The 20016-nt window shown below is 34.9% G+C and overlaps 1 protein-coding gene across 2 annotated transcripts in view; it reads left to right on the top strand.

The window, feature by feature from the left end:
* ADGRA3 (adhesion G protein-coupled receptor A3) overlaps positions 1-20016 on the top strand; it is a 70522-nt gene that overhangs the window by 41438 nt on the left and 9068 nt on the right. For both annotated transcript variants that reach the window (XM_068188778.1, XM_068188777.1), the window contains 11 exons: positions 135-206; positions 1106-1177; positions 2586-2746; positions 3618-3831; positions 4900-5064; positions 9851-10052; positions 13130-13279; positions 15678-15839; positions 16116-16319; positions 17420-17633; positions 17780-17988. In XM_068188778.1, coding sequence (XP_068044879.1) covers positions 2632-2746; positions 3618-3831; positions 4900-5064; positions 9851-10052; positions 13130-13279; positions 15678-15839; positions 16116-16319; positions 17420-17633; positions 17780-17988 — 1635 coding nt within the window. In that variant the 5' untranslated portion in view covers positions 135-206; positions 1106-1177; positions 2586-2631. The remainder of the gene's footprint in view (positions 1-134; positions 207-1105; positions 1178-2585; positions 2747-3617; positions 3832-4899; positions 5065-9850; positions 10053-13129; positions 13280-15677; positions 15840-16115; positions 16320-17419; positions 17634-17779; positions 17989-20016) is intronic.

Here is a 20016-nt window from a genome sequence, read left to right as displayed (position 1 = left end):
CCTGGAAAAGACCAAACATACATGTGGTGCAATCTGTTACTCATGAATTTTTGTTCAAATGCTTCTGTTAGCAGACTGTGTGTCATTTGGAAATAAACCAGCTTGTTCCAATTTTTCCTTTTTTCTATTTCTAGAGACTTAACTAATAACCGAATAGGCTGCCTGAATGCAGATATATTTAGAGGACTTGTAAACCTTATTAGATTGTAAGTATAATTTTTCCTGTATAAATACACTTCAGTTTTAGCCTTGTCTAAGTTAACCTTCTTTGTTTCAAGAGGAGTAGTTTATTTAAGTGTGCTCTTGAAAGACAGCCAGTGCCTCTGGTTGTGGTTTGTTACTCAGTAGCAAGCTTAAAAACAAGTGCTGGGGCCAACCTCAGACCATGCTATTCAGTGATCTGTTGGCCTTGCAGCCGTTTTCCAGTTTCTTAGAATGTGTAGCTGGGATGGAGACAAGGAGACCGTACAAAATATTTTCTTAAAAAAAATATTTCAGCATTGTAGACTCTTTCAGTATCCATGCCTTCTACAGTGGCATTGCTGTCAGTCTGTTTTGCTGGCAGTCTTGCATGTTTTGAAGTCCTTCATTTACTTTCAGAGGATAACATGTAAAGATTATGAACTATTTCTTTGCCCTGGTTGTTAGTTTCTTACACATAGTGCTTTCACTGATATATAGAAAGTGGTATGATTAATATTTTAAAAAGTATTCTGATAGATTGAACATGCTTCTTAGAACATGTTAATAGGAAGACACCAGTTCACTGTGAACAACAAAATTAATTTTACACTTCTTGAAATCTATGCTCAACATCTGCCAGCTATTGCTTTAAATAAAAGTAAAGCCTCTGCAATTACTATTTTTTTCTCCAAACTTAAAATTCTTCACCTAAACCAAGAGTATTAGAGAACAGTTTATTTGGAGATGTTTGCTAGGCTATTGAAACCTGGTTATTATTCTTATAGTCTTGTGAACTAATTACAGTGTTCTAATAGTACCTTGTAACTTTTAAACATAGAGTTATATTGAAGAGAAGTTTTTTTTTTTTATTTCATATGTCACTTGTCTGAGGATGAGTTATGAACATACTTTTATTTCTCAGGAATCTTTCTGGAAATCTGTTTTCTACACTTACACAGGGAACGTTTGATCATCTTGGTTCACTAAAGTCTCTGTAAGTACTTGCTGCATCTAGTCCTACAGTATTCTGAAAAACAAAGCCATTTTCTCATCTGGGCTTCCAAAAATTTTATTCTATATGTATCATTTATTAATTTATAGTAAATAAATAGCATTTTACACCTTTATAGCAAAAGGACTAAATACTTCTAAGCAAGATCTTAGTCCTTGATGAACAGTATAGTTTTGTTACACATAACAGTGGGTAAATATCAGCCTCACATTCCTTTTCTCTCTCTTGGTTTCATAACTTGTAATCTTGTGTAAGAAAGAAAGTAAATGAAAAAAAAAGTGCTGATCATTAGCTTATGCTTTTCCCTGGTAGTCATGACAGTTGGTTCACTGTTCTGGGACTTAATCAAAGAATTTGGTTTCTGGGTTTGACACTGAGTTAATTACTTGTTTATATTTATAATGGAGAATGTTTCTTCTCCTCCTTCATCTCTTTAATTGTTCATAAGGTGTTATTCGTGATATTTTTGTTGTCTGCATAAAGGTTGCTGTCTAACACACCACAGATGCGACAAGAGAACCTGGATAGAGCAGTTGTTATTAAAAAAATGGCTATCTGGAGGAATTCATGTGAACAAACACCAAATGGGCTTTCATAGGAATGTTGATTTAGTGTTTGTAGTGTTCTGCCTGTGATGTGTTATCCTCTAGACATCTGCAAAAAGAAAAATAAAATGTTTTCACTAGAGGCAAAAACCAGTGTAGACATAGCTATATGTTTTACTACATTTTACCTGTTTCTAAACAGATAAAATATTAATTTCGGAACAGATAAAATTAATTAATTAATCCCTTAATTTAGCTGACTTTAGCAAACATCTATAGGGGATTTGGTATGCCTTTTTACTAGAAAGTACTGAATTATATAGAGAAGACTGATTCAATTAAAAGCCTTATGATTTTCATGTAAAACAGAATAAAATTGTGTAAATAGTGCTTCTGAAAAGAGAAATAGTTGAGGAGCTGTTTTTATTTCTGTTGATTTTACTGCTAAAGCATTTGATCACTGCAGTGAAGCAATGAAGTGTCTTCTTAGGTTATGATGGTGCACATTCAAGCAATTCTTTCTTATTGCTCATTTGAAGTAGCATGAACGCTTTCCATGAAGGAAATTACTGAAATTATTTTCGTGTACTGGTATTAGGTATTCCTCATATTTATTGAGAGGATTCCTTTTCTGAGGGAATATGTCCTTTTGTTCTCAGAGTACAGCTTGCAGAGGATTCGAGTAACTTCCAGCAGGTAGATTTAGGCAACTCCACTGTAGTCTAGACATTGCTTGTTGCCTTTGTGTCTGTGACAATGAGAGGCGTGGCACAACTGTTAAAGTCAAGCTTTCAGACCTTGGAATTTTGCAGTTTGTCAGTGAAAATGCCTGTGATTTGTTGCAGAGAATTTCAGACTGATTATCTTCTTTGTGATTGCAACATACTGTGGATGCATCAGTGGTTAAAGGAAAGAAACATAACTGTACGAGAGACTAAATGTGTCTATCCCAAATCACTTCAGTCACAGACAGTGACTGGTGTTAAACAGGAGCTTCTCACCTGTGGTAAGGACTCCAGGCAACTGAAACTTTTCTAATGCCTTTCATGTTCTGTTAATATTAGTGAACAGCCTTTTTCTGTGTTTAATTTCCCTAAAATTCAATGGTTAAATGACAGTGATAATAGTGACTCCTTTTCAAAAGTTGATCTTGAGTTGTGATTCATTATTGCTTGCTTTTGGAAATAAATAATAAATAAATTTATGATGGTGGATGTTAGTTTGTAGAAACAAAGGATAAGTAACTCTATCGATAAACTCCTTTTTCCTGCTAATCTGTATTTTTCAGAGATCTTTACCTAAATGTCACAGGAGGAATCAGAAACTGGTAATTTCTTTCCTAGGTCTAGCTATGCGATTTCAGATATATGAATTATTCTAACCCCAAATTTCTGAAGTTAAAAGATCTTCATTTTATGAGATGCTTTCCTGTGTTGTGATTCTCTTCTTGATTAGCCTTCTTATTGTGATAAAACCATGACCAGCTTACTTTTTTTTTTATATTGGAATTATTCCAACTGTAAAAATAAACTCATATGTTACTGTGATTTCTGAAGTCAAAGTGAAAAACTGGGAAGAACTAAAATGCATAATTTTCCTTCAAATTTGTATTTTCTACTCTTTTAGATATGGAGCTAGCAAAGGAGTCTTGAAATATATTACAGTAAAGGAATATACATTTTGAAAAAGAATATGATGATAATTTGTATTTTTCAATATCCAGTGCAATAAATGTAGTTTTTATATGCATCTTGCCAGATGCAACTTTATATTGTTATATAAATAGTTACTCATTTAGTGTATCTATCTCCTCTTTTGAAAATTAGGTCTATAAGAGATTCTTGCTGTTAATTGTGGTTTTATGTCTTGAATTCTAGAACCACCGCTTGAATTACCGTCTTTCTATATGACTCCATCTCATCGTCAGGTGGTCTTTGAAGGAGACAGTCTACCCTTCCAATGTATGGCTTCATATATTGATCAAGACATGCAAGTCTTGTGGTATCAGGATGGGAAGATAGTGGAAACTGATGAGTCCCAGGGTATTTTTGTTGAAAAAAACATGATTCATAACTGCTCACTGATTGCAAGGTGAATCCATAGTGAGAAAATGTATTTCCTGCTTCTTACTTTCTGCTCTGGTTTAGTGACTATTTCCATATCCAGTGAGGCCCTCTCATATCTCACTGAGTGAACATGTACACAGGAACATCCCTAGCAGGGAAGTAATCTTCACACATCTCTTATTAACAATAAAGTTGGAGGAAGATGGTCTAGAGATTTGGTAGGTGAAACCTACATTCTTAAAATAGGATTAGCTAGAGGAAGTTGCAGTTGGATTTTAATTTTCTGCAAGTTTCACCCAATGCATTCATTTAAAATATGTTTGTGGTAGGATACATTAATTTTCATGGAATGTTAAAATTACGAAAATGTTGGCAACAAGGCATTTAACTGAATTGCTCATGGATTCTTTCCTCTTCCTTTTGAGCACACCACAGTTAAAATTGTTCTCCAGCAGAGATCTGTAAGTGTAATTTATTCTGTCTGCAGCAGATTGTTGACTTATTCAGCATCTACTGAATGGTTATATATCCTGTAATTGTATTAGTAAATTAGAGTGTCAGTGTTTATAATAAGCTATGCATTTGGGAATTTATTTTCATTTGGCCTTTCTAAACAACTAAAAATTTTGTCTTGAATAGCAATGATAACACTTGAGGAATTTGGACTTCTCATCTCTTCTTTCTGAAGTCTGGGGACTTTTTCCTATGGCTATTCTTTTTGTTTCCTACCTTGGCAAAACTAAAAGCCCAAAGAATAGTAAATACTTCTCTGTTAATTACAGTACATTGAGATGTAAATAGCTCTGGTTTTATAAGATCACTCATTACTGTGTGTAATTTGATGTTTTTTCCATTGTCTTTCTGTACTTAATTAATCTTTTGGTAAAAGCTTATATTATATTATTATAACATTATAGAAATTATATTAATTATTATAACATTATATAAATTATATTTATTATTAGACAAATTAGATACATTATTATATTAATTAAGTAACATTATATAAATTATTATATATTATAATATTATAACATTATATAAATGTTATTGCGAAACTGTTTGATTTTATTATTTTCTTTTATCTTTCCAGTGCACTGACAATCTCAAACATTCAGGCTGGCTCCACGGGAAACTGGGGTTGTCATGTACAAACCAGACGTGGGAATAACACAAGGACAGTAGACATTGTGGTGTTAGAAAGTTCTGCACAGTACTGCCCTCCAGAGAGGGTTGTGAACAATAAAGGGGATTTCAGGTTAGTAACCTCAGGTTTTTTTCAGAGTAAAGAAAAGTCCCTTTAATTTCACTTCTAACTAAGATCTTATGCTTTAGAGGCGCCTGTGTGGATGTTTGCTTGTAAATGGTGTGTAATAGATTTTTATCTGTTCTAAATTACTGTGTGTTGACAGAAGTGCAAGAAATTATACAATGAAATGTTATACTCTGAGCCTGGTAACACATCCTTGAAAGATATTGACACTAACCTATGATACTTGAAATATATAAATGAAAGTATTGGAATAGTTAAAGTTTTCTAGATTACCTCTAAGATAAAGTTAGGCCACATGCTGACAGGGGGATTTCTGCCAGGTTATCCTTCTCTTTTTAAAAGCCTTCTGCTCCTGTATGACAAAATATGCAACTATTTAAGAAATGTGCAGCATGGTTTGGATCTTTTTCCCCCCTGTGAGTATTAGAGTAAGCAGTAAGAATGGGGCTGCTTTCTTTTCATTATTGTTGGGACTGTAGTGGTAGCTGTGATATTCCATAGTGTTGAGTGTTACAGAGTATTTTGTCTTTTGTTCTTACCTCTTCACCTGTTTTCCCTTTTCTGATCTTTCTGCTGCTGGTTACTCTAACAACACGTTACTCCTGGAGGTGCCAGCTGTAACAGATAGCTTCTGTATAGATTCTCTATATGTAAGGTAATTCCCTTTATGACTACTCTGTGTTTTACCTCCCTGCAGTAGTTCCTACTGAGAATTAGTGTCTGCAATAGCATTGTGTTCACTATGGTGCATAGGATTTCTTAATGTTGTATTAACTGCTTTTATCCACTCATTTCACTTTTCTTATGCTGCTTGGCTGTGTTGATCTTCTGCTTGGTCTTTTGTTTACAGTTAGAAACTTTTCCTTTTCCTGTGTGCATTAGAGTTTTTAAAGTCATGCTCTTTGTATACAGCTGATCTAAGACCATGTATCTTTTACATTACTAAATGAAAAGTAAGTTCAACCACATTGCAGGGACATAGTTTTTGTGGGGAGGGAAAAAACAAGCTTTCAACTGCAGAAGACCTCCAGTTGTAGCAAAAATTCACTTAAAGTCCTAGCTGATAGCATTATTTCCAAACTGATCTCCTTTATGTTCATCTCTTTGACAATTTGAGAAGGGTGAGTATGAGGAACTATTAGTAAGGGAATTAGTGTTTAAGATCGCTTGCTGCACAGAGGCAATTTAGAATTACTGAAGAACTTCACTTCCACATTGTAAGGAATTATTCATATAAGTAACTTTGTGCATGTTCCTTTTTTACACTGTGGTGGTTTCAACTGCAGGAATAAGCTTTACATTAGAAAAGGAGAACTTCTTGCTTTAGATAAAAGGCGAAGAAAGTCAAACAGACACAGGTTGTATTCATCAAAGAACACATCTATTTAAATCACTTATGCTTTTTTTTATAATACAAGTGTGAATTGTTCTTCTTTGCTTTGCCATTAGAGGTGAAAACAGATGGTAAAGGCTTATTTCAAAGTGTTTTCCATTAAATTAACCTGTGCTGTTCAGTGACTGTTCAGTGTAATAGGATTTACCCCCTCTGGAATTCAGTAGAAAGAAATAAGATTTCAGGAAATGTTCAGCTTATCGAAAAGTTCACTGTGTTTGGGTTTACTATAAACAGACTTCCTCTTGTAGCTAGGGTAGAGTAATAATAAAGAGTAATTTTTCACCTTTGAGAGCATATGGAAATAAGGCTTTGACTAGTGAGAAAATGGTTCTGAGCAGATGGCTGTAAATGATCCTAGGTGTATTTGATTTTATAGGTTTTTTTTAGTTGGAACTGATTAGTCATTTTAGCATGGATGGTGTTTCAAAACTGGCATCTAGATTTTTATCCCTGCAGAGATGGGATAGCAAAGGAGGGTGTTTGTCTTCAGTGCCTTTGGCTCAGTATTAGTTCAGCATAGTTTGTAAAGGTTGGGCAAAAACTTCATCCTGGAATCAGTTTTCTTTAATTTAAATATTCTAAGTCTTACTCAGATAATCTCCCTGAGTATTTTACAATCGATGATTAATTGAAAATACAGTTTGCACGTAAAAATACTTCCACTTCAATAAATCCTTTAACTGTTGTGTTTAGCATAATTTTATGCTTGTAGTTGATAGAATTCTTTTTTAAGAATTACGTTTTTGAAAAATGTTACTCATTGGGCGCAATATATTTTAAAACTGTAATTATCATGCTGAATTTAGAGATTTACTAAGATGTAATAAAACCAGACTGGACTATTTGTAAACTAATGAAATTATGATATAAAAAGTCATTGTAACTTTGTAACTGAAAGTTACTGTTCATTTAAAGAGATGAGTGCTTTCAAAACAGAATTAATATCTATGAAAGAAAGGATTCTTTTATAATCTCATGGTCTGCCTTTTCTTTCCCCCTGAAATGAAATAAAAGTGCTTAAACGTAAATGAACCATCTTTCCCCCCATAGTTGTCTACACTCATGTATATGTGATAAATTTTGAGCACCTAATTATACAGAGTAATGAAGTAAGTGTTAATACAGCCCAAATCAGCCCAAATTTGCACTTCTGCTAGCAGTTGGGTAAACTGTGAAAGATATTCAAGCTTAGACTCACAAGAAATTAAGAATACAACCTTACATATCCTTTGTTTGCATGGTAAGAATTTCATGCCATTAATCACCTTTTGAGCTCTGCTGAAAGGATATCCTCTCTGGCTTCTTGTAAACTGGAGAATGCCTCTTTAGGACATGTCATACAGGTATTGGGAAGAAACAGTTCATGACTGAGAATGATACAGCTTAACATTCATTTAGCAAAACTAGGGAATAAGGGAAATGTAGATAAAGCTAAAATGAGTTCCCCTCTCTCATTCACCACTGGGCTGCAAAGAAACTTGTACCTACACAAGATGTTTTGTGCATGGGAGAGGAAAGAGGATAAGGGACACTGTTGCTTGAAAGTGTTTCCATGGTGCTGTGAATTTGTATTGTTTTTGTGATGTGAGATGGTGGCACAAAGCTGTTGAGTTTTAAATTGCCGACCTTTTATGTCCCATTTAGTAGAAAGTTTTCTAAATACTTATACAAATAATACATTAGTCTTTAACATTAGTAAAATGTTTTTGTGCATATTTAAATTTGTTCTAAAGGTAGGATAGACTATAAGATTATCCGGCATTGCTTGTATTTTGAGAAGATCATGGAAAAGATGATAAAATGCTGTGTAGGGACATGAATGCAAAGTAAACTCAGGGAGAATGAAAGGACAATAATGAAAGAGAGGGGTAATAAAAATAGGGAAAGTGGAGATAAGAAGACGGAGAAAAGGCAAATAACCTTGTGATAATCTAATAACCTTTGAAGTAGTGTTCTCACTTTCTTTCTGTTTGATGGCTGTAGAAGTTCTAGAAGATATAGCTTAGAAATAATACTTGTTTAAAAGCATAGCCATTAAAGCTCTCCTGAAAAATCTGTTTTACATTTGAGTGCTAGTCTGAGAAACCAGAGAGAAACTCTGTTTTGTTTTCTACTTCTTTAGCACTAGATGTCAATAGTGAGAAGAGGAACAGCATGTGCCATATTTCAGTTAAAATATTTGTCTTGGAGGTTGTGTCATAAAACCTCTGTCAGGACCACAGAATTTAAATTATTCCAAGGCATGTGACACTCAGTCTGTAATGTGATACATTCAGTGAAAACTGAGCTGACCACACTTCTACTGAAAATGCTTTGGAAAAATACAACTTCTGGAAAACTGTAAAGACAGAGACAAATACCCCTTTCAAAGTGGCATCTTTGATGTCAAAACTTGATAAATTGTTTTGGAAATTAAGTTTTGATATTCCAGTGGCAGTGTTTCTGGAAACCTGACTTTGCATTCTAGAAGTGGAGGTTTGAGTGTATTATGCAAGGTATTTGTGGGCCTGCATGTCTCGTAGCAGCTGTGCCAGCTGATTTATTTGTTGTCCTCATCTGCCTGTTTTCTTTTTGGCTTGGTTCTCAAAAGGCTTATTATAAGTACATTCTTACTTTTTCCTTGGATCAGTTCTGCTTTAATGAATGATCAGTGTATTACAGATGTATTGCAATTTATTTTCTGGGTTTTTGTTATCTGTGTTTGTTTGTACAGATAAAATATGCAGTAAAATTAGAGGAGAAAGTGGAGAAAATGTTAGGAGTTTTCTTAAGAAGGGCATAGTTTTACATACCTTGAGTGAAAGAAATTATTTTCTCCTTTCTTGACATTAAGAACAAATTTTTTCCCATTAAATTCTATTTGGTATTTTGCAAAACTGGTCAAAGTGGTTGTACAACTGCTACTAGTGTTTCTTGAATACTGCAAATGTAGTCTTTTGTTCATATCTGCAGTTTGGTACGAATACGAATGCAGTTGTGTGAAAATTGTATTGATGCATGTGTAGAGGACAAGTAGAAAGTGAGCATCAACTTGTTTTTATAGCGTTAACAGGGAATTTTTCATGAAGTAGGCAAGGTTTTTTATCAAAAAATTGTAAACTATTTTTAGTTGTTTTAGAAGCACCTTCTTCTCTCCACCTGAAACTTCATGAAAGAATTCAAAAAAGCATGCTAACATTAGAACTCATTTTGTTAATAGAAATATGAACAGCTTGAAAATGCTGAAGATGAGTCAAGGTGGCCCTTTAAATAGTTTAGAGATGCTTAGTTTTGAGTGTCTCTTTATTTCATGTTGTAGTGCTTAATCCTTTTATTTACTTGTCATGTAAATTTGTCTAAATGTGAGGGGTTTTTTTTTCCCTTTTGACTCCCTAGGTGGCCCAGAACATTGGCAGGCATCACAGCATACCTGCTGTGTACACGTTATTCTGCTGGCAGTGGGATATATCCTGGCAGCTCACAAGATGAGAGAAGAGCCTGGCGCAGATGTGACAGGGGAGGGTACTGGGCAGACGAGGACTACTCCAGGTGCCAGTATGCAAATGATGTGACTCGAGTTCTTTATATGTTCAATCAGGTAATTTGTGCATTTCTGTAAAACCAAATTATGAAAATCTAATTCATGAAAATAAAAACTCAGAAGACCCTTTGTCTTCTTCAAGCTGGAAATACTGGTGGTCTAGATAGGTTATGATGGACACATGCCTCTGAGTACAGTACTGGAACTTACAGGTTTAGGTTAAAAGCTTGGTTTAGTATCTGTTTTGAGTGCCTCTAGATTGAAAGTGCAAGGAAGATTTTATCCTTTGAACTTACCTATAGCATAAGAGAATGGCTTGTCATGATTATTTTTGTCAGCTGGATGCCCTGTTCTGCCCACATGCTATAAAGAAACGAGGCAGGCTTAATCTGTAATGAGAACAGCTCTTTTCATTATAGTAGTAGAGAGTGCTCAAACTCTGCTCTGCCTTTGTTGCTGTAAACCTTTGGTAGATTCAGTATGATTGATAAGGATTAACTAGTAAAAGTAGTAAGTATTAGCTAGGCTTCTTTATCTGGTAGCACTTACCAAGATCCAGGAGAGTATTCTAGAATTTAAATTGTAGCTATGAAACAAAAATTTTCAGCTTCAAGTTCCTTTTGAGGTTTATGTAGTTAATGCACACTTCCACAAATGCTGTTCTGCAGCGATTTACCCAACCTTGTCTGTATAAGTGCCGTGTTGGAAATTACTCCATAAAGCTTTGACCTTCTGGTTTAAGGCTGTTTTCCAACTTGTGTGTATGGATGCAACAAGTGAAACCATGGAAATATAAGATGGTTTTGGGTGTGGTGTTTTGGAGTTTGGTGGTTGGTTTTTTATTTGTTATTAATAATGCTTAGTCACTGGAGTTGATGATGTTGGTAGCACCACTTATGTTTAACCTGGGGCTGTGGTGCTTCTCTGAGCCCAGGGCAGGATTTCTATATGTTGTGTGGGTTTGGAGTGTTCCAGTTTATCTCACATTCTTTTAGGGAAAATGTCACACTACCTATCTGAAGCACCTCAACCCTAACTGGGACAATTGGATCTAAACTGGTATTTTCCCCTTTGGGATGTTTTAGATTTATACACACAGTGAAATCTTGATGTCCAGTTGATTGGGCTAACTCCAGTTTGAGGCAAAAGATTTGTACTGCCTATTGTTTAAGATGGGCTGACTTACTCCCACTATGTTCAGGTACTTAATAATGCTGACATAGCTTTTTGTTCTCCTGCTCTGGTTCCCTGAGGACCCCTGAACACTGGCCAACAAATAAGGCAAGGATGAGAAGGTAAAAAAGGGAATGCCTGTTCTGGCCCAAGAAAAACTTAGAGGTTGACATAACTATTCTACATTACTGCTTTATATTCCTAGCACTAGAGGTGCATGCCATGGCTTGGTCACTTGAAACAGGTTTGAGGGCTCAAATGAAGAGTGTTCTTTCTTTAAGACTGGTTAACAGGAGAGAGATGATGCTGGGGATCACTTTGTCCTTTTCTGGGACACAGAAAGGTTGAGTGTTAGCTTAAACAGACAACAATGCTGCTGGTTTGCTTTTTTCTCACCTGGGAACTCACATTTTTCTGCAGGGTCTGTGACAACTCAATGCCATTCCTGCCTATGTAATGTAGCCCAGCTGCTCAAGAGCCTAGATAACTTAAGCTTGATATAACTGCTTTTGGTTAGCCAACATTTTTCAGGTTGTGGAAAAATGTTGCCAACTTTGTGTTAAGAAGTTGGAAGTTTAAGCATCAGACTGGTATTTTCAGAAAAGCAGAAGAATAATTTTCATGTGTGAAGTAGATAACCTCCTATTGTCTACTCAAAAACAGATGTACACAGTATCTATGCTGAAATTTTTTTAAAGGGAGAAGGGGAATATTTTGGATGTGGCAGTTGTTTTAACTTACAAAAGTTGCCTCCTTTTTATATGTAGTAGACTTGGAATTTTTAGCAGTATTCTGCAAAGAAGTTTCTTGTCTCTGGGACTAATGTTAAATGTAATCATATTACAAGCATGTTTATAGCCTTTGAACAAAAGTAGTTGAGCTGTTTTGAACATCAGAACTTCGCCAAACATTTTAAATCAAGTAAAGGTTCACATGTAAAATAAAAGGAAACCTGTATAACATTCTATAAGAACATTCATATTCCACTGTATTCCACTGTTCTTGTTTGTATATTGAACAGGTACAGTTTTAGGTGACAAGAAATTAATGATTAAAGAAAAAGTTCAAAAAAATCTTAGAGTGTCTGAATTTAAAAGTTGACTTTGTTCAGTATGTGTTATGACTTTGAACTTTATTTGCACTTTAAATGCATAACTTTTAGCATATTGACAAAAAATTAACTTCCATTAGTCACATTGAAATTTATGTACAAGTGCTAAGACTGGCAAGGACAAATATATAGTTGTGCCTATTTGGCACTTATCAAATTCAGTAGGGCGGACTAGATATCTCCACACCAAAAACCTCTGTAGCTTGGATTATCCTGGATAAACAGCATCTGAACATGAGCTGATAACATTAGCACAGCTTTCCAGTGTACTATGTAAAATTTCCCATTTTTGCTCCCTGCTGGCTCAGGCATGTAGATGTTGTGTATTATTTAGTGAAGAATTTTCCAGCATGGGGTTTGTTTCAGGAGTGAAATTATGACCTTTGTCATAGTGAGATCTGTTTTGGTTTTCTGTGTGTATGCCATTCCAAATGCTTCCTATAATTAGGGAATTGAGAGTGAATGCTGTGGCAGTGGTGTGTTTGAATTGGCTTTGGCTTCTCTTGCTAGAAAATGCTATATTTAAAGAGCTTTGTGTTGTCATGCCTTGGCTTTGGTGAAAATGAAAATAAGCAGTTGACAATACTGTTTTGGGGGATTTTTCTCCTTTTTTTTGGTGTAATACCTCTTCTAGGACATCAGCACAAAACCCAGTTACTGGCTGCCAGTACAAACAGTTGTTCTCTGGTTTTTAGGAAATGTTTTTGCTTACCACTAAGATGGTGGTCCTTAGCTACTCAAAACACTGTGGGAATTGCTCTCCTCTTTGGATCAACGCTTATTTATTAATTGGTGAACTGTTGTCTCTATCTTGTCCTTTTTCAAATGCTCATGTTTGTTCTCTATTTAGATGCCGCTCAACCTCACTAATGCAGTGGCAACAGCAAGACAGCTCTTGGCTTACACAGTTGAAGCAGCAAATTTTTCTGATAAAATGGATGTTATTTTTGTGGCTGAAATGATAGAGAAATTTGGAAGATTTGCTGAAAAATATAAAGAGGTAACTGGATCATTTGCCATCACTTTAAAGATAACTAAAGTGTTTGTCCTTAAGTATTCTGAGCAGTGATATCTTCCCAACACTAGATGCAGGCACTGAGTTAGTGGATTGTCAGATTCTATTCCATGTTTTTGTTTGTTTAGTAGGTCCCTGAAGTTGCTGACCCATGGTCACAGACTTTGCACTCGCGCTGAGATGATCCAGCATTCACTGGACCTGTAATGTGAGTAACACCTCTGGTCAGCACTGGAGCAGGGAGATAGGTACAGTAAGTCTGTTTTTATTTAATATGGAGTGGGTCACACAGGTTTTCATTGGTATGATCTTATCTAAAAACACAAATAATGAAAGCCTCAGAGATCCTCTCAATAATGAATAAAACAAGACTTATCTTCTCCCCTTCCACCATGATAGACTGTCTTTATTCAGTATTGAGCCATATCTCTAAGGTTTTCAGTACTTCTCTGTCTTGCAGGATATAACATAAGACATTAAAACAAAATCTTAGAGAATGCTCATTGTTGGGGAGAAAAATGCAAGTAGTTGAATAGTCCCACCAGTGGGTAGAAACTCTCTGTTTCACTGCTGAACAGAGGTTATATTGATCTCACTGTACAGTGTATGTTGGGAAGTTAGAGACCACAATGCCTCGAGTTTAAAGTCATGCATAAAAAAAAAAAAGCCAAATTTTCCCTGTCCACCCCCCAGCAAACCATAAATGCTGGTTCTGTATCCTTTGCAGAACTCCTCAGAGGATTTTCAGCTTAGACAATGAGTTTTTTTTCTCTGTGGATTTGTTTTGAAGCTAGCCTGTGATTTGCTGGTATATTTAACAAACATGAATACAATTTCATGTAAAAATTTTAGTAGCTGTTAATAAGACTTGATTTCTTCTCAGGTTGTTACTCTATGAACTTGTTCTTGACACTGTTATTCATACTGATTCACTTACACCATCTTCTTATTCATTCCCTAGTTTGTGCTAAAAGGGTTATTCTGAAAGATTAGTACAATAAATAACAATTATTAACTCTTTCATATCAGAAGCGACAAGACAAATGTTCAGAAACTCCTTAGCAGATTGTCTTAATTTAGAATACAGCTGGAAAAACTTGTTCATACCTCGATAAGTAGGAGAAAGAATAATGTGTAATATATTTTAAAAGTATGAAGCAACTTGAATTGTGCGAATTCTGCTGGTTTATTCTAAAATCACTGTTTGTTGGTTCACTGTTTGTGAAACTTGTTACCATTTCTCAAGTAGTAATAAGTCATGATAAACACTTTTAATTAATTTAACTTTGTTGTTGAAGATTTAATTAAAGGACTACAGCCTGCAAATGCTACTTAAGGCTATGTGTTAGTTAAGAATTTTTACTGATTGTAAATTCTGTTCCTTAGAGAGCCAGTTCTCAAAATAATAAATACTCCTTTATTCCAATTTTGCCTTTAGATTTAAAGATTTCAGAAATGAAGAGCAAATTATTGTGTTCTATCCTTATTAGTAATATTCTGAAAAAAAAAATGGGGAAGGCTGCATACTGAAGGACATACCTTCCTCACCCTACCCTTTCTCTCTTCAAGCTGAAAATTCCAGTCGCTAAATTTAGGCACTGTCAATTGCATTCCGGTCAATTTAACTAAAAATTATACTCATCACTGGTTTTGGTCCAGTATTTATCACTGCTCCTTAAATGTGAAAATCTGGCATAGGTCAATGTTGTCAATGTAGGTGCTCATTATTTTTGGTAGAGTGGCCTAAATAAATAAGTTCCCATTATAGTTTGTATTTGTTTTTCATTCAGAAGGCACGGTGAGGACTGTGAACTTAAAACAATGTAATTGATGGTTTGAAAGCAGCACTGGTACCTATGGGTATTTGCTGTCTCTTTCATGTAAACCTGTGACCTAAATCAGGTCATTCAAATTTGAAGGCAAACAAAAAAAGCAATAAAAAACAGTTTGACTGACCCAAAACAGAAGGGTTGTATTCTAATTTTTGCCTGTTTTACTCTTTTCCTATAATCTTCTATCATACATGCAAACTGTATTATAGTTGATTTATAGTTTTAGTTTCCAGGTTGTTTGTAAGTGGTCCTCTTAAGCAATTATTACAGTAGAAGGTGGAGTATTACACCCTTTCCTTTTACTAAAATATTTATCATGGGTTTTTTCCTAAGCACTATATTAACAGACAGTTCTATTGGCATGGCATTTTTCTTCAGTGGGAGTAAATGTCCGAGTCAAAGTGTTTCAATATCTCAACATGATGAGGTGATTGAAATAGGAGCAACCATTTTCTTTGTGCTTTTTGGGCTGCCAACTCACATCTGATAATGACCCTATCTGCCGAATGCTTTCATACCTATAAAAGAGTTGTACTTCTCTTCCATGTTAGCTTGGCGACGTCATGGTGGACATAGCAAGTAATATAATGTTGGCTGATGAACGTGTTCTGTGGATGGCACAAAGGGAAGCCAAGGCTTGCACCAGAATTGTACAGTGTCTACAGAAAATTGCTATGTACCGGCTTGCAAATGGAGCTCAAGTTTATTCTACTGTAAGCGTAAATTTATTTATTCATTTAGAAGAGGTTTTGCTCGCTCTTGAATTTGAAGAGCTTTTTATTTTTCTTAATAAATGCTGGCATTATCTGAAATGCCTACTATTTCTGAAGGGAGTAGAGCAATAGTCTGAAAAGATTTATACTTGCCAGATAAACCGAGGTGGTTTTCTGGATGTGTTTTTATGTGAAGACAGAGAATCCCTTTCAGATTATTTATTATCCTATCTGTTGTGTGTAAAATCATTTCATGTTTGATTTTTGTTGTCACAGTATTCTCCAAATATTGCTCTTGAGGCCTATGTAATAAAGGCTGCTGGTTTCACTGGGATGACTTGCACAGTATTTCAGAAAGTGGCTACATCAGACCGTACAGGACTCAGTGATTATGGGAGAAGAGACCCAGATGGAAATCTAGATAAACAATTAAGCTTTAAGTGCAATGTTTCAAATACACTGTCAAGCCTGGCTTTAAAGGTGGGATGGTCTTTGTTTCCCTACTGACTTTTTAATAATATATATGAATAATTTGGCAAGCAAGTTTATTGTTACTAATTTCTAAAGTTAAATTAGCATTTTTGTGTAATCCAAAATGACTGTGAGAAGAATTAAAGGGGTAAAGGATAATAAAAGCTTGATTATAAAATAGTTGTTTTAATGGACACAGATTTTAACAAGTAGGTGTGGTTTTCTTCATTGTAACTTCATAAGTTGAAAGATCTTTGCAGACTTTTTCATAAGTATGGAAATTGAAACGCTTCCTGGTTTGTTATAATACATCTTTCTTTTTCTGTATTTTCACCTTAATTATGTATTAAATCAGACATTAGCAGTCTCCTTAAAAATGTAAAATATTCTACTCAGAGTAATACCGTAGTTAAGCATGAAATAGAATATGGACCTGAGAGGAGAGTTTTGTGTGTGCGTGTGCATACACACACACACACCCCTATATGTATTACATCTACATATGGGTGTCTATAAAATGGAAACGCTTCCTCATATTCCATAAAAGTATTTTTTTCAGTTATATTCCCCAACTTACCAGTTTGGTTTTAGCACTTAATTTGCTTGAATGTCACTGTAGGATGTATATTAAAATTTATGCTTGTGTAATTCTATGAAATTATATGCATGATTCTCACTCAAGTATCATTTATATACAAGTAAAACCACCCTGTTTATACGCAGCATTTTGTTTTGAATGGTACTAGTGCACAGTTGCAGCATTTCTCTCTGCTTGTGTTGGTTGCTACTTAGAGTTACTACAAGTCTAGTCTGGAAAAACACTCATAATACTTTACTGATACCAGCTTTAACTTTACTCTCTGTAACAAGTAAGGTAAATGAAGAATCTTAACTTTTTTTTCTTTTAAAAAGTGTTTTAACACTTTAATAACCTGTTTAAGGTATTTTATTCTGGATTACTTGGAAATACTGTCAAATAGGTTGGTCACGATACATAGTTTGCTAAATGCATTCATCTCTGACTCTGTACATAAAGAGGAGTTGCTAATTTAATCTCGGTAAAGAACATAATTTTCTCTTTGGAACTTTAAAAATCTGTTTGTTTCTAGAACACAATTGTAGAGGCGTCTATCCAGTTGCCAGCTTCCCTTTTCACCCAAAAACAAAAAAGAGAAATCAGACCAGCAGATGAATCTATCTACAAGCTTCAGCTTATTGCGTTTCGCAATGGAAAGCTTTTCCCAGCAACAGGAAATTCAACAAATCTGGCTGACGATGGGAAACGTCGTACAGTTGTAACTCCAGTTATTCTTACCAAGATAGGTTTGTTTTTATTATTACTTTTTTATGATCTTTACTAAACAGTTTTGACTCCCTTATTTTGTTTAGTGTGTACCAGTAGAAAGTTTTAGCATCTCATGTGTTACATGATGAGAAATTTATGTGCAAATACATTTTCTTTGTAACAGATGGATTAAACGTAGCCAGTCACCACGTTCCTATCAATGTGACACTGCGGCGCATTGCACATGGAGCAGATGCTGTTGCAGCTCAGTGGGACTTCAATCTCCTGAACGGACAAGGGGGATGGAAATCTGATGGCTGCCGCATCCTTCTGTCTGATGAAAATATTACCACCATTCAGTGCTACTCCCTCAGCAACTATGCTGTTTTAATGGTATGACACTTAGGAATTTAGTTTCTTTCTGCAACTTGAAAATGTTTCAAGATACAGTTCTGTTTGGTTTTTTTTCTTGTGTTAAGGAAAACAAGCATTTCCACACTCCACATAAAACTAGACATAATAAATATGTCTTTAGTTTTTGCACTTGTTGATGTAAACATTGAGGTTAGATGAGGTTGAAGTGGAAATCTATCAAAGTGTAATTGAGTAATATATAATTAATAAACAGCTGAATATACTAGGAAAAAAAGAATTTTCATATGCAAAGTACTATATTATAGGAAGACATTTTAATGAGTTAGTTAATCAAATCAGTTTTCATGAACTTTAGTCTATGAATGACAGGTTATCTTCAACTGTTACTGCTCTTTATTTTAAACTATCTTCTCTGTGTTAGATTAGATTTGTTGACTTTGTCAGTTGACCAGGAGTGTTTTCCCAAGTATTTTTTTGTGATCCATAATGAAAGACAGCTATTTAACTCCAAATTAACTGTTAATTCACTAGTATGTAGGTCTGTTACCAGAAGACATCAGTGGAAATGGAAAAAAGATCAAAACACTTTAGTAACTATGAAAAATATTTTTTAAATACTGCTGAAAAATAGCATCCAAAATCTAGTCTAAGCATATTGCTATCAATAAAATGGTTAACCAGTTCTGAAACATGGTGATAGAAGAGACACTTTCTTTTAGGGCTCCTTACTTGGGAAGCTGAATTTGTTCTTTGTCTGTTCTCAGAACTCTTAATTTCAGAATCTAGCCTGGGAAACTTCCCTTTTATAGATGGTGACTGCTACCCTGCTCATCAGTAATCCTTACAGATGCTAAATTATAAAATGTGATACATAAATAGGGTGGACTGGTAGTAAGCTGAGCGAAATAATACACGGTTTAGGAAATACTGTTAAATGTAAATTTGGTATGGGTTTTGTGGCAGTTAATGTGTTCCATGGGGAATTAAATATATATTTTTATGTAATCATACGTGGAAGAAAGAGGACTCCGTTATGATGATTAGTGGATTAGAAGTTGATATTTTTCTTTAGCAACTCAGATTTTCAAAAATCTTCCTCTGAAGAGAATTAAATGGTAATTACCAAACTAAACTTATATAAAATTGATTTACATGCCAAGCTTTTTAAAAAAGCCTAGAGAGCAACTTTTCACTTTACTTTTGAGGGTACTGTTTTAAATTACTTTAAACTTCTGCAATTAAGTCAACTTTTACAAGTAGTGTTCCTTCCTTGATATTTTTAAAATATATAATCCTTTCCTAAAATTTAGCAGCATTTTTAAAGCAGAATTAAAATTATTTGTATGTATAATATGCATATAAAGAGAGATTATGCTTTAAATTGGTCACATTTCTGTCACCTGGAGGAAGAAAAATGAAAAGTATGCTCAGTCTGCTTCTATAAAGACTCTTTCTGAATTAACTCATGGTAAGACCGTATGAATACCCTCTTGTGAATTGTAGAGGGAACTGTTAACAATCAGAAATCAAGTCAGAGAAAGGGGCAGCTTTCTTCCTTTTCTGTTAGTAGCTCTTGTTGTCTACTTGCTCAGAACTGGTATTCCTTAAATATTAAGCCACTTTCCAAAACTTTAGGCTGTAGAGACGAGAGAGGACGGGGTAGGTGGAGGGATCCAGAGTAACACTCAGCTGACAGATATTCTTTGCACATGGATAATGCATTGCGGAAACTCTGGACGTCTACGTGCTGCTAAAAAAGCTTTTCATAATGCCTATCCATATATTAACCAAAAAAGCCTTAATAGCCTATTTCATTTCTAGACTCCCATCATGTTCTGAAAGTCTGAGTTCTGGTCTTGGGCTCAGAGGAAGTTCTTTTGGGTTTAGTTGTAGAAGGTTGCTCTTTAATCCAGCAGTTGTCATTAACATCAAATATGTGAAACAGCAGAGGCAGGAGGGACCTGAACATGGTGGTTCATCATCCTGGCTGGATGGTGAATGGCTTAACCAGAGCTATTTCACTTTATTTTAATCTACTTTATTTTA

This window comes from Anomalospiza imberbis, chromosome 4 (genome assembly GCF_031753505.1).
Source record: "Anomalospiza imberbis isolate Cuckoo-Finch-1a 21T00152 chromosome 4, ASM3175350v1, whole genome shotgun sequence".
Taxonomy (NCBI): Eukaryota; Metazoa; Chordata; class Aves; order Passeriformes; family Viduidae; genus Anomalospiza; species Anomalospiza imberbis.
This window is presented reverse-complemented; position numbering and strand designations above follow the sequence as displayed.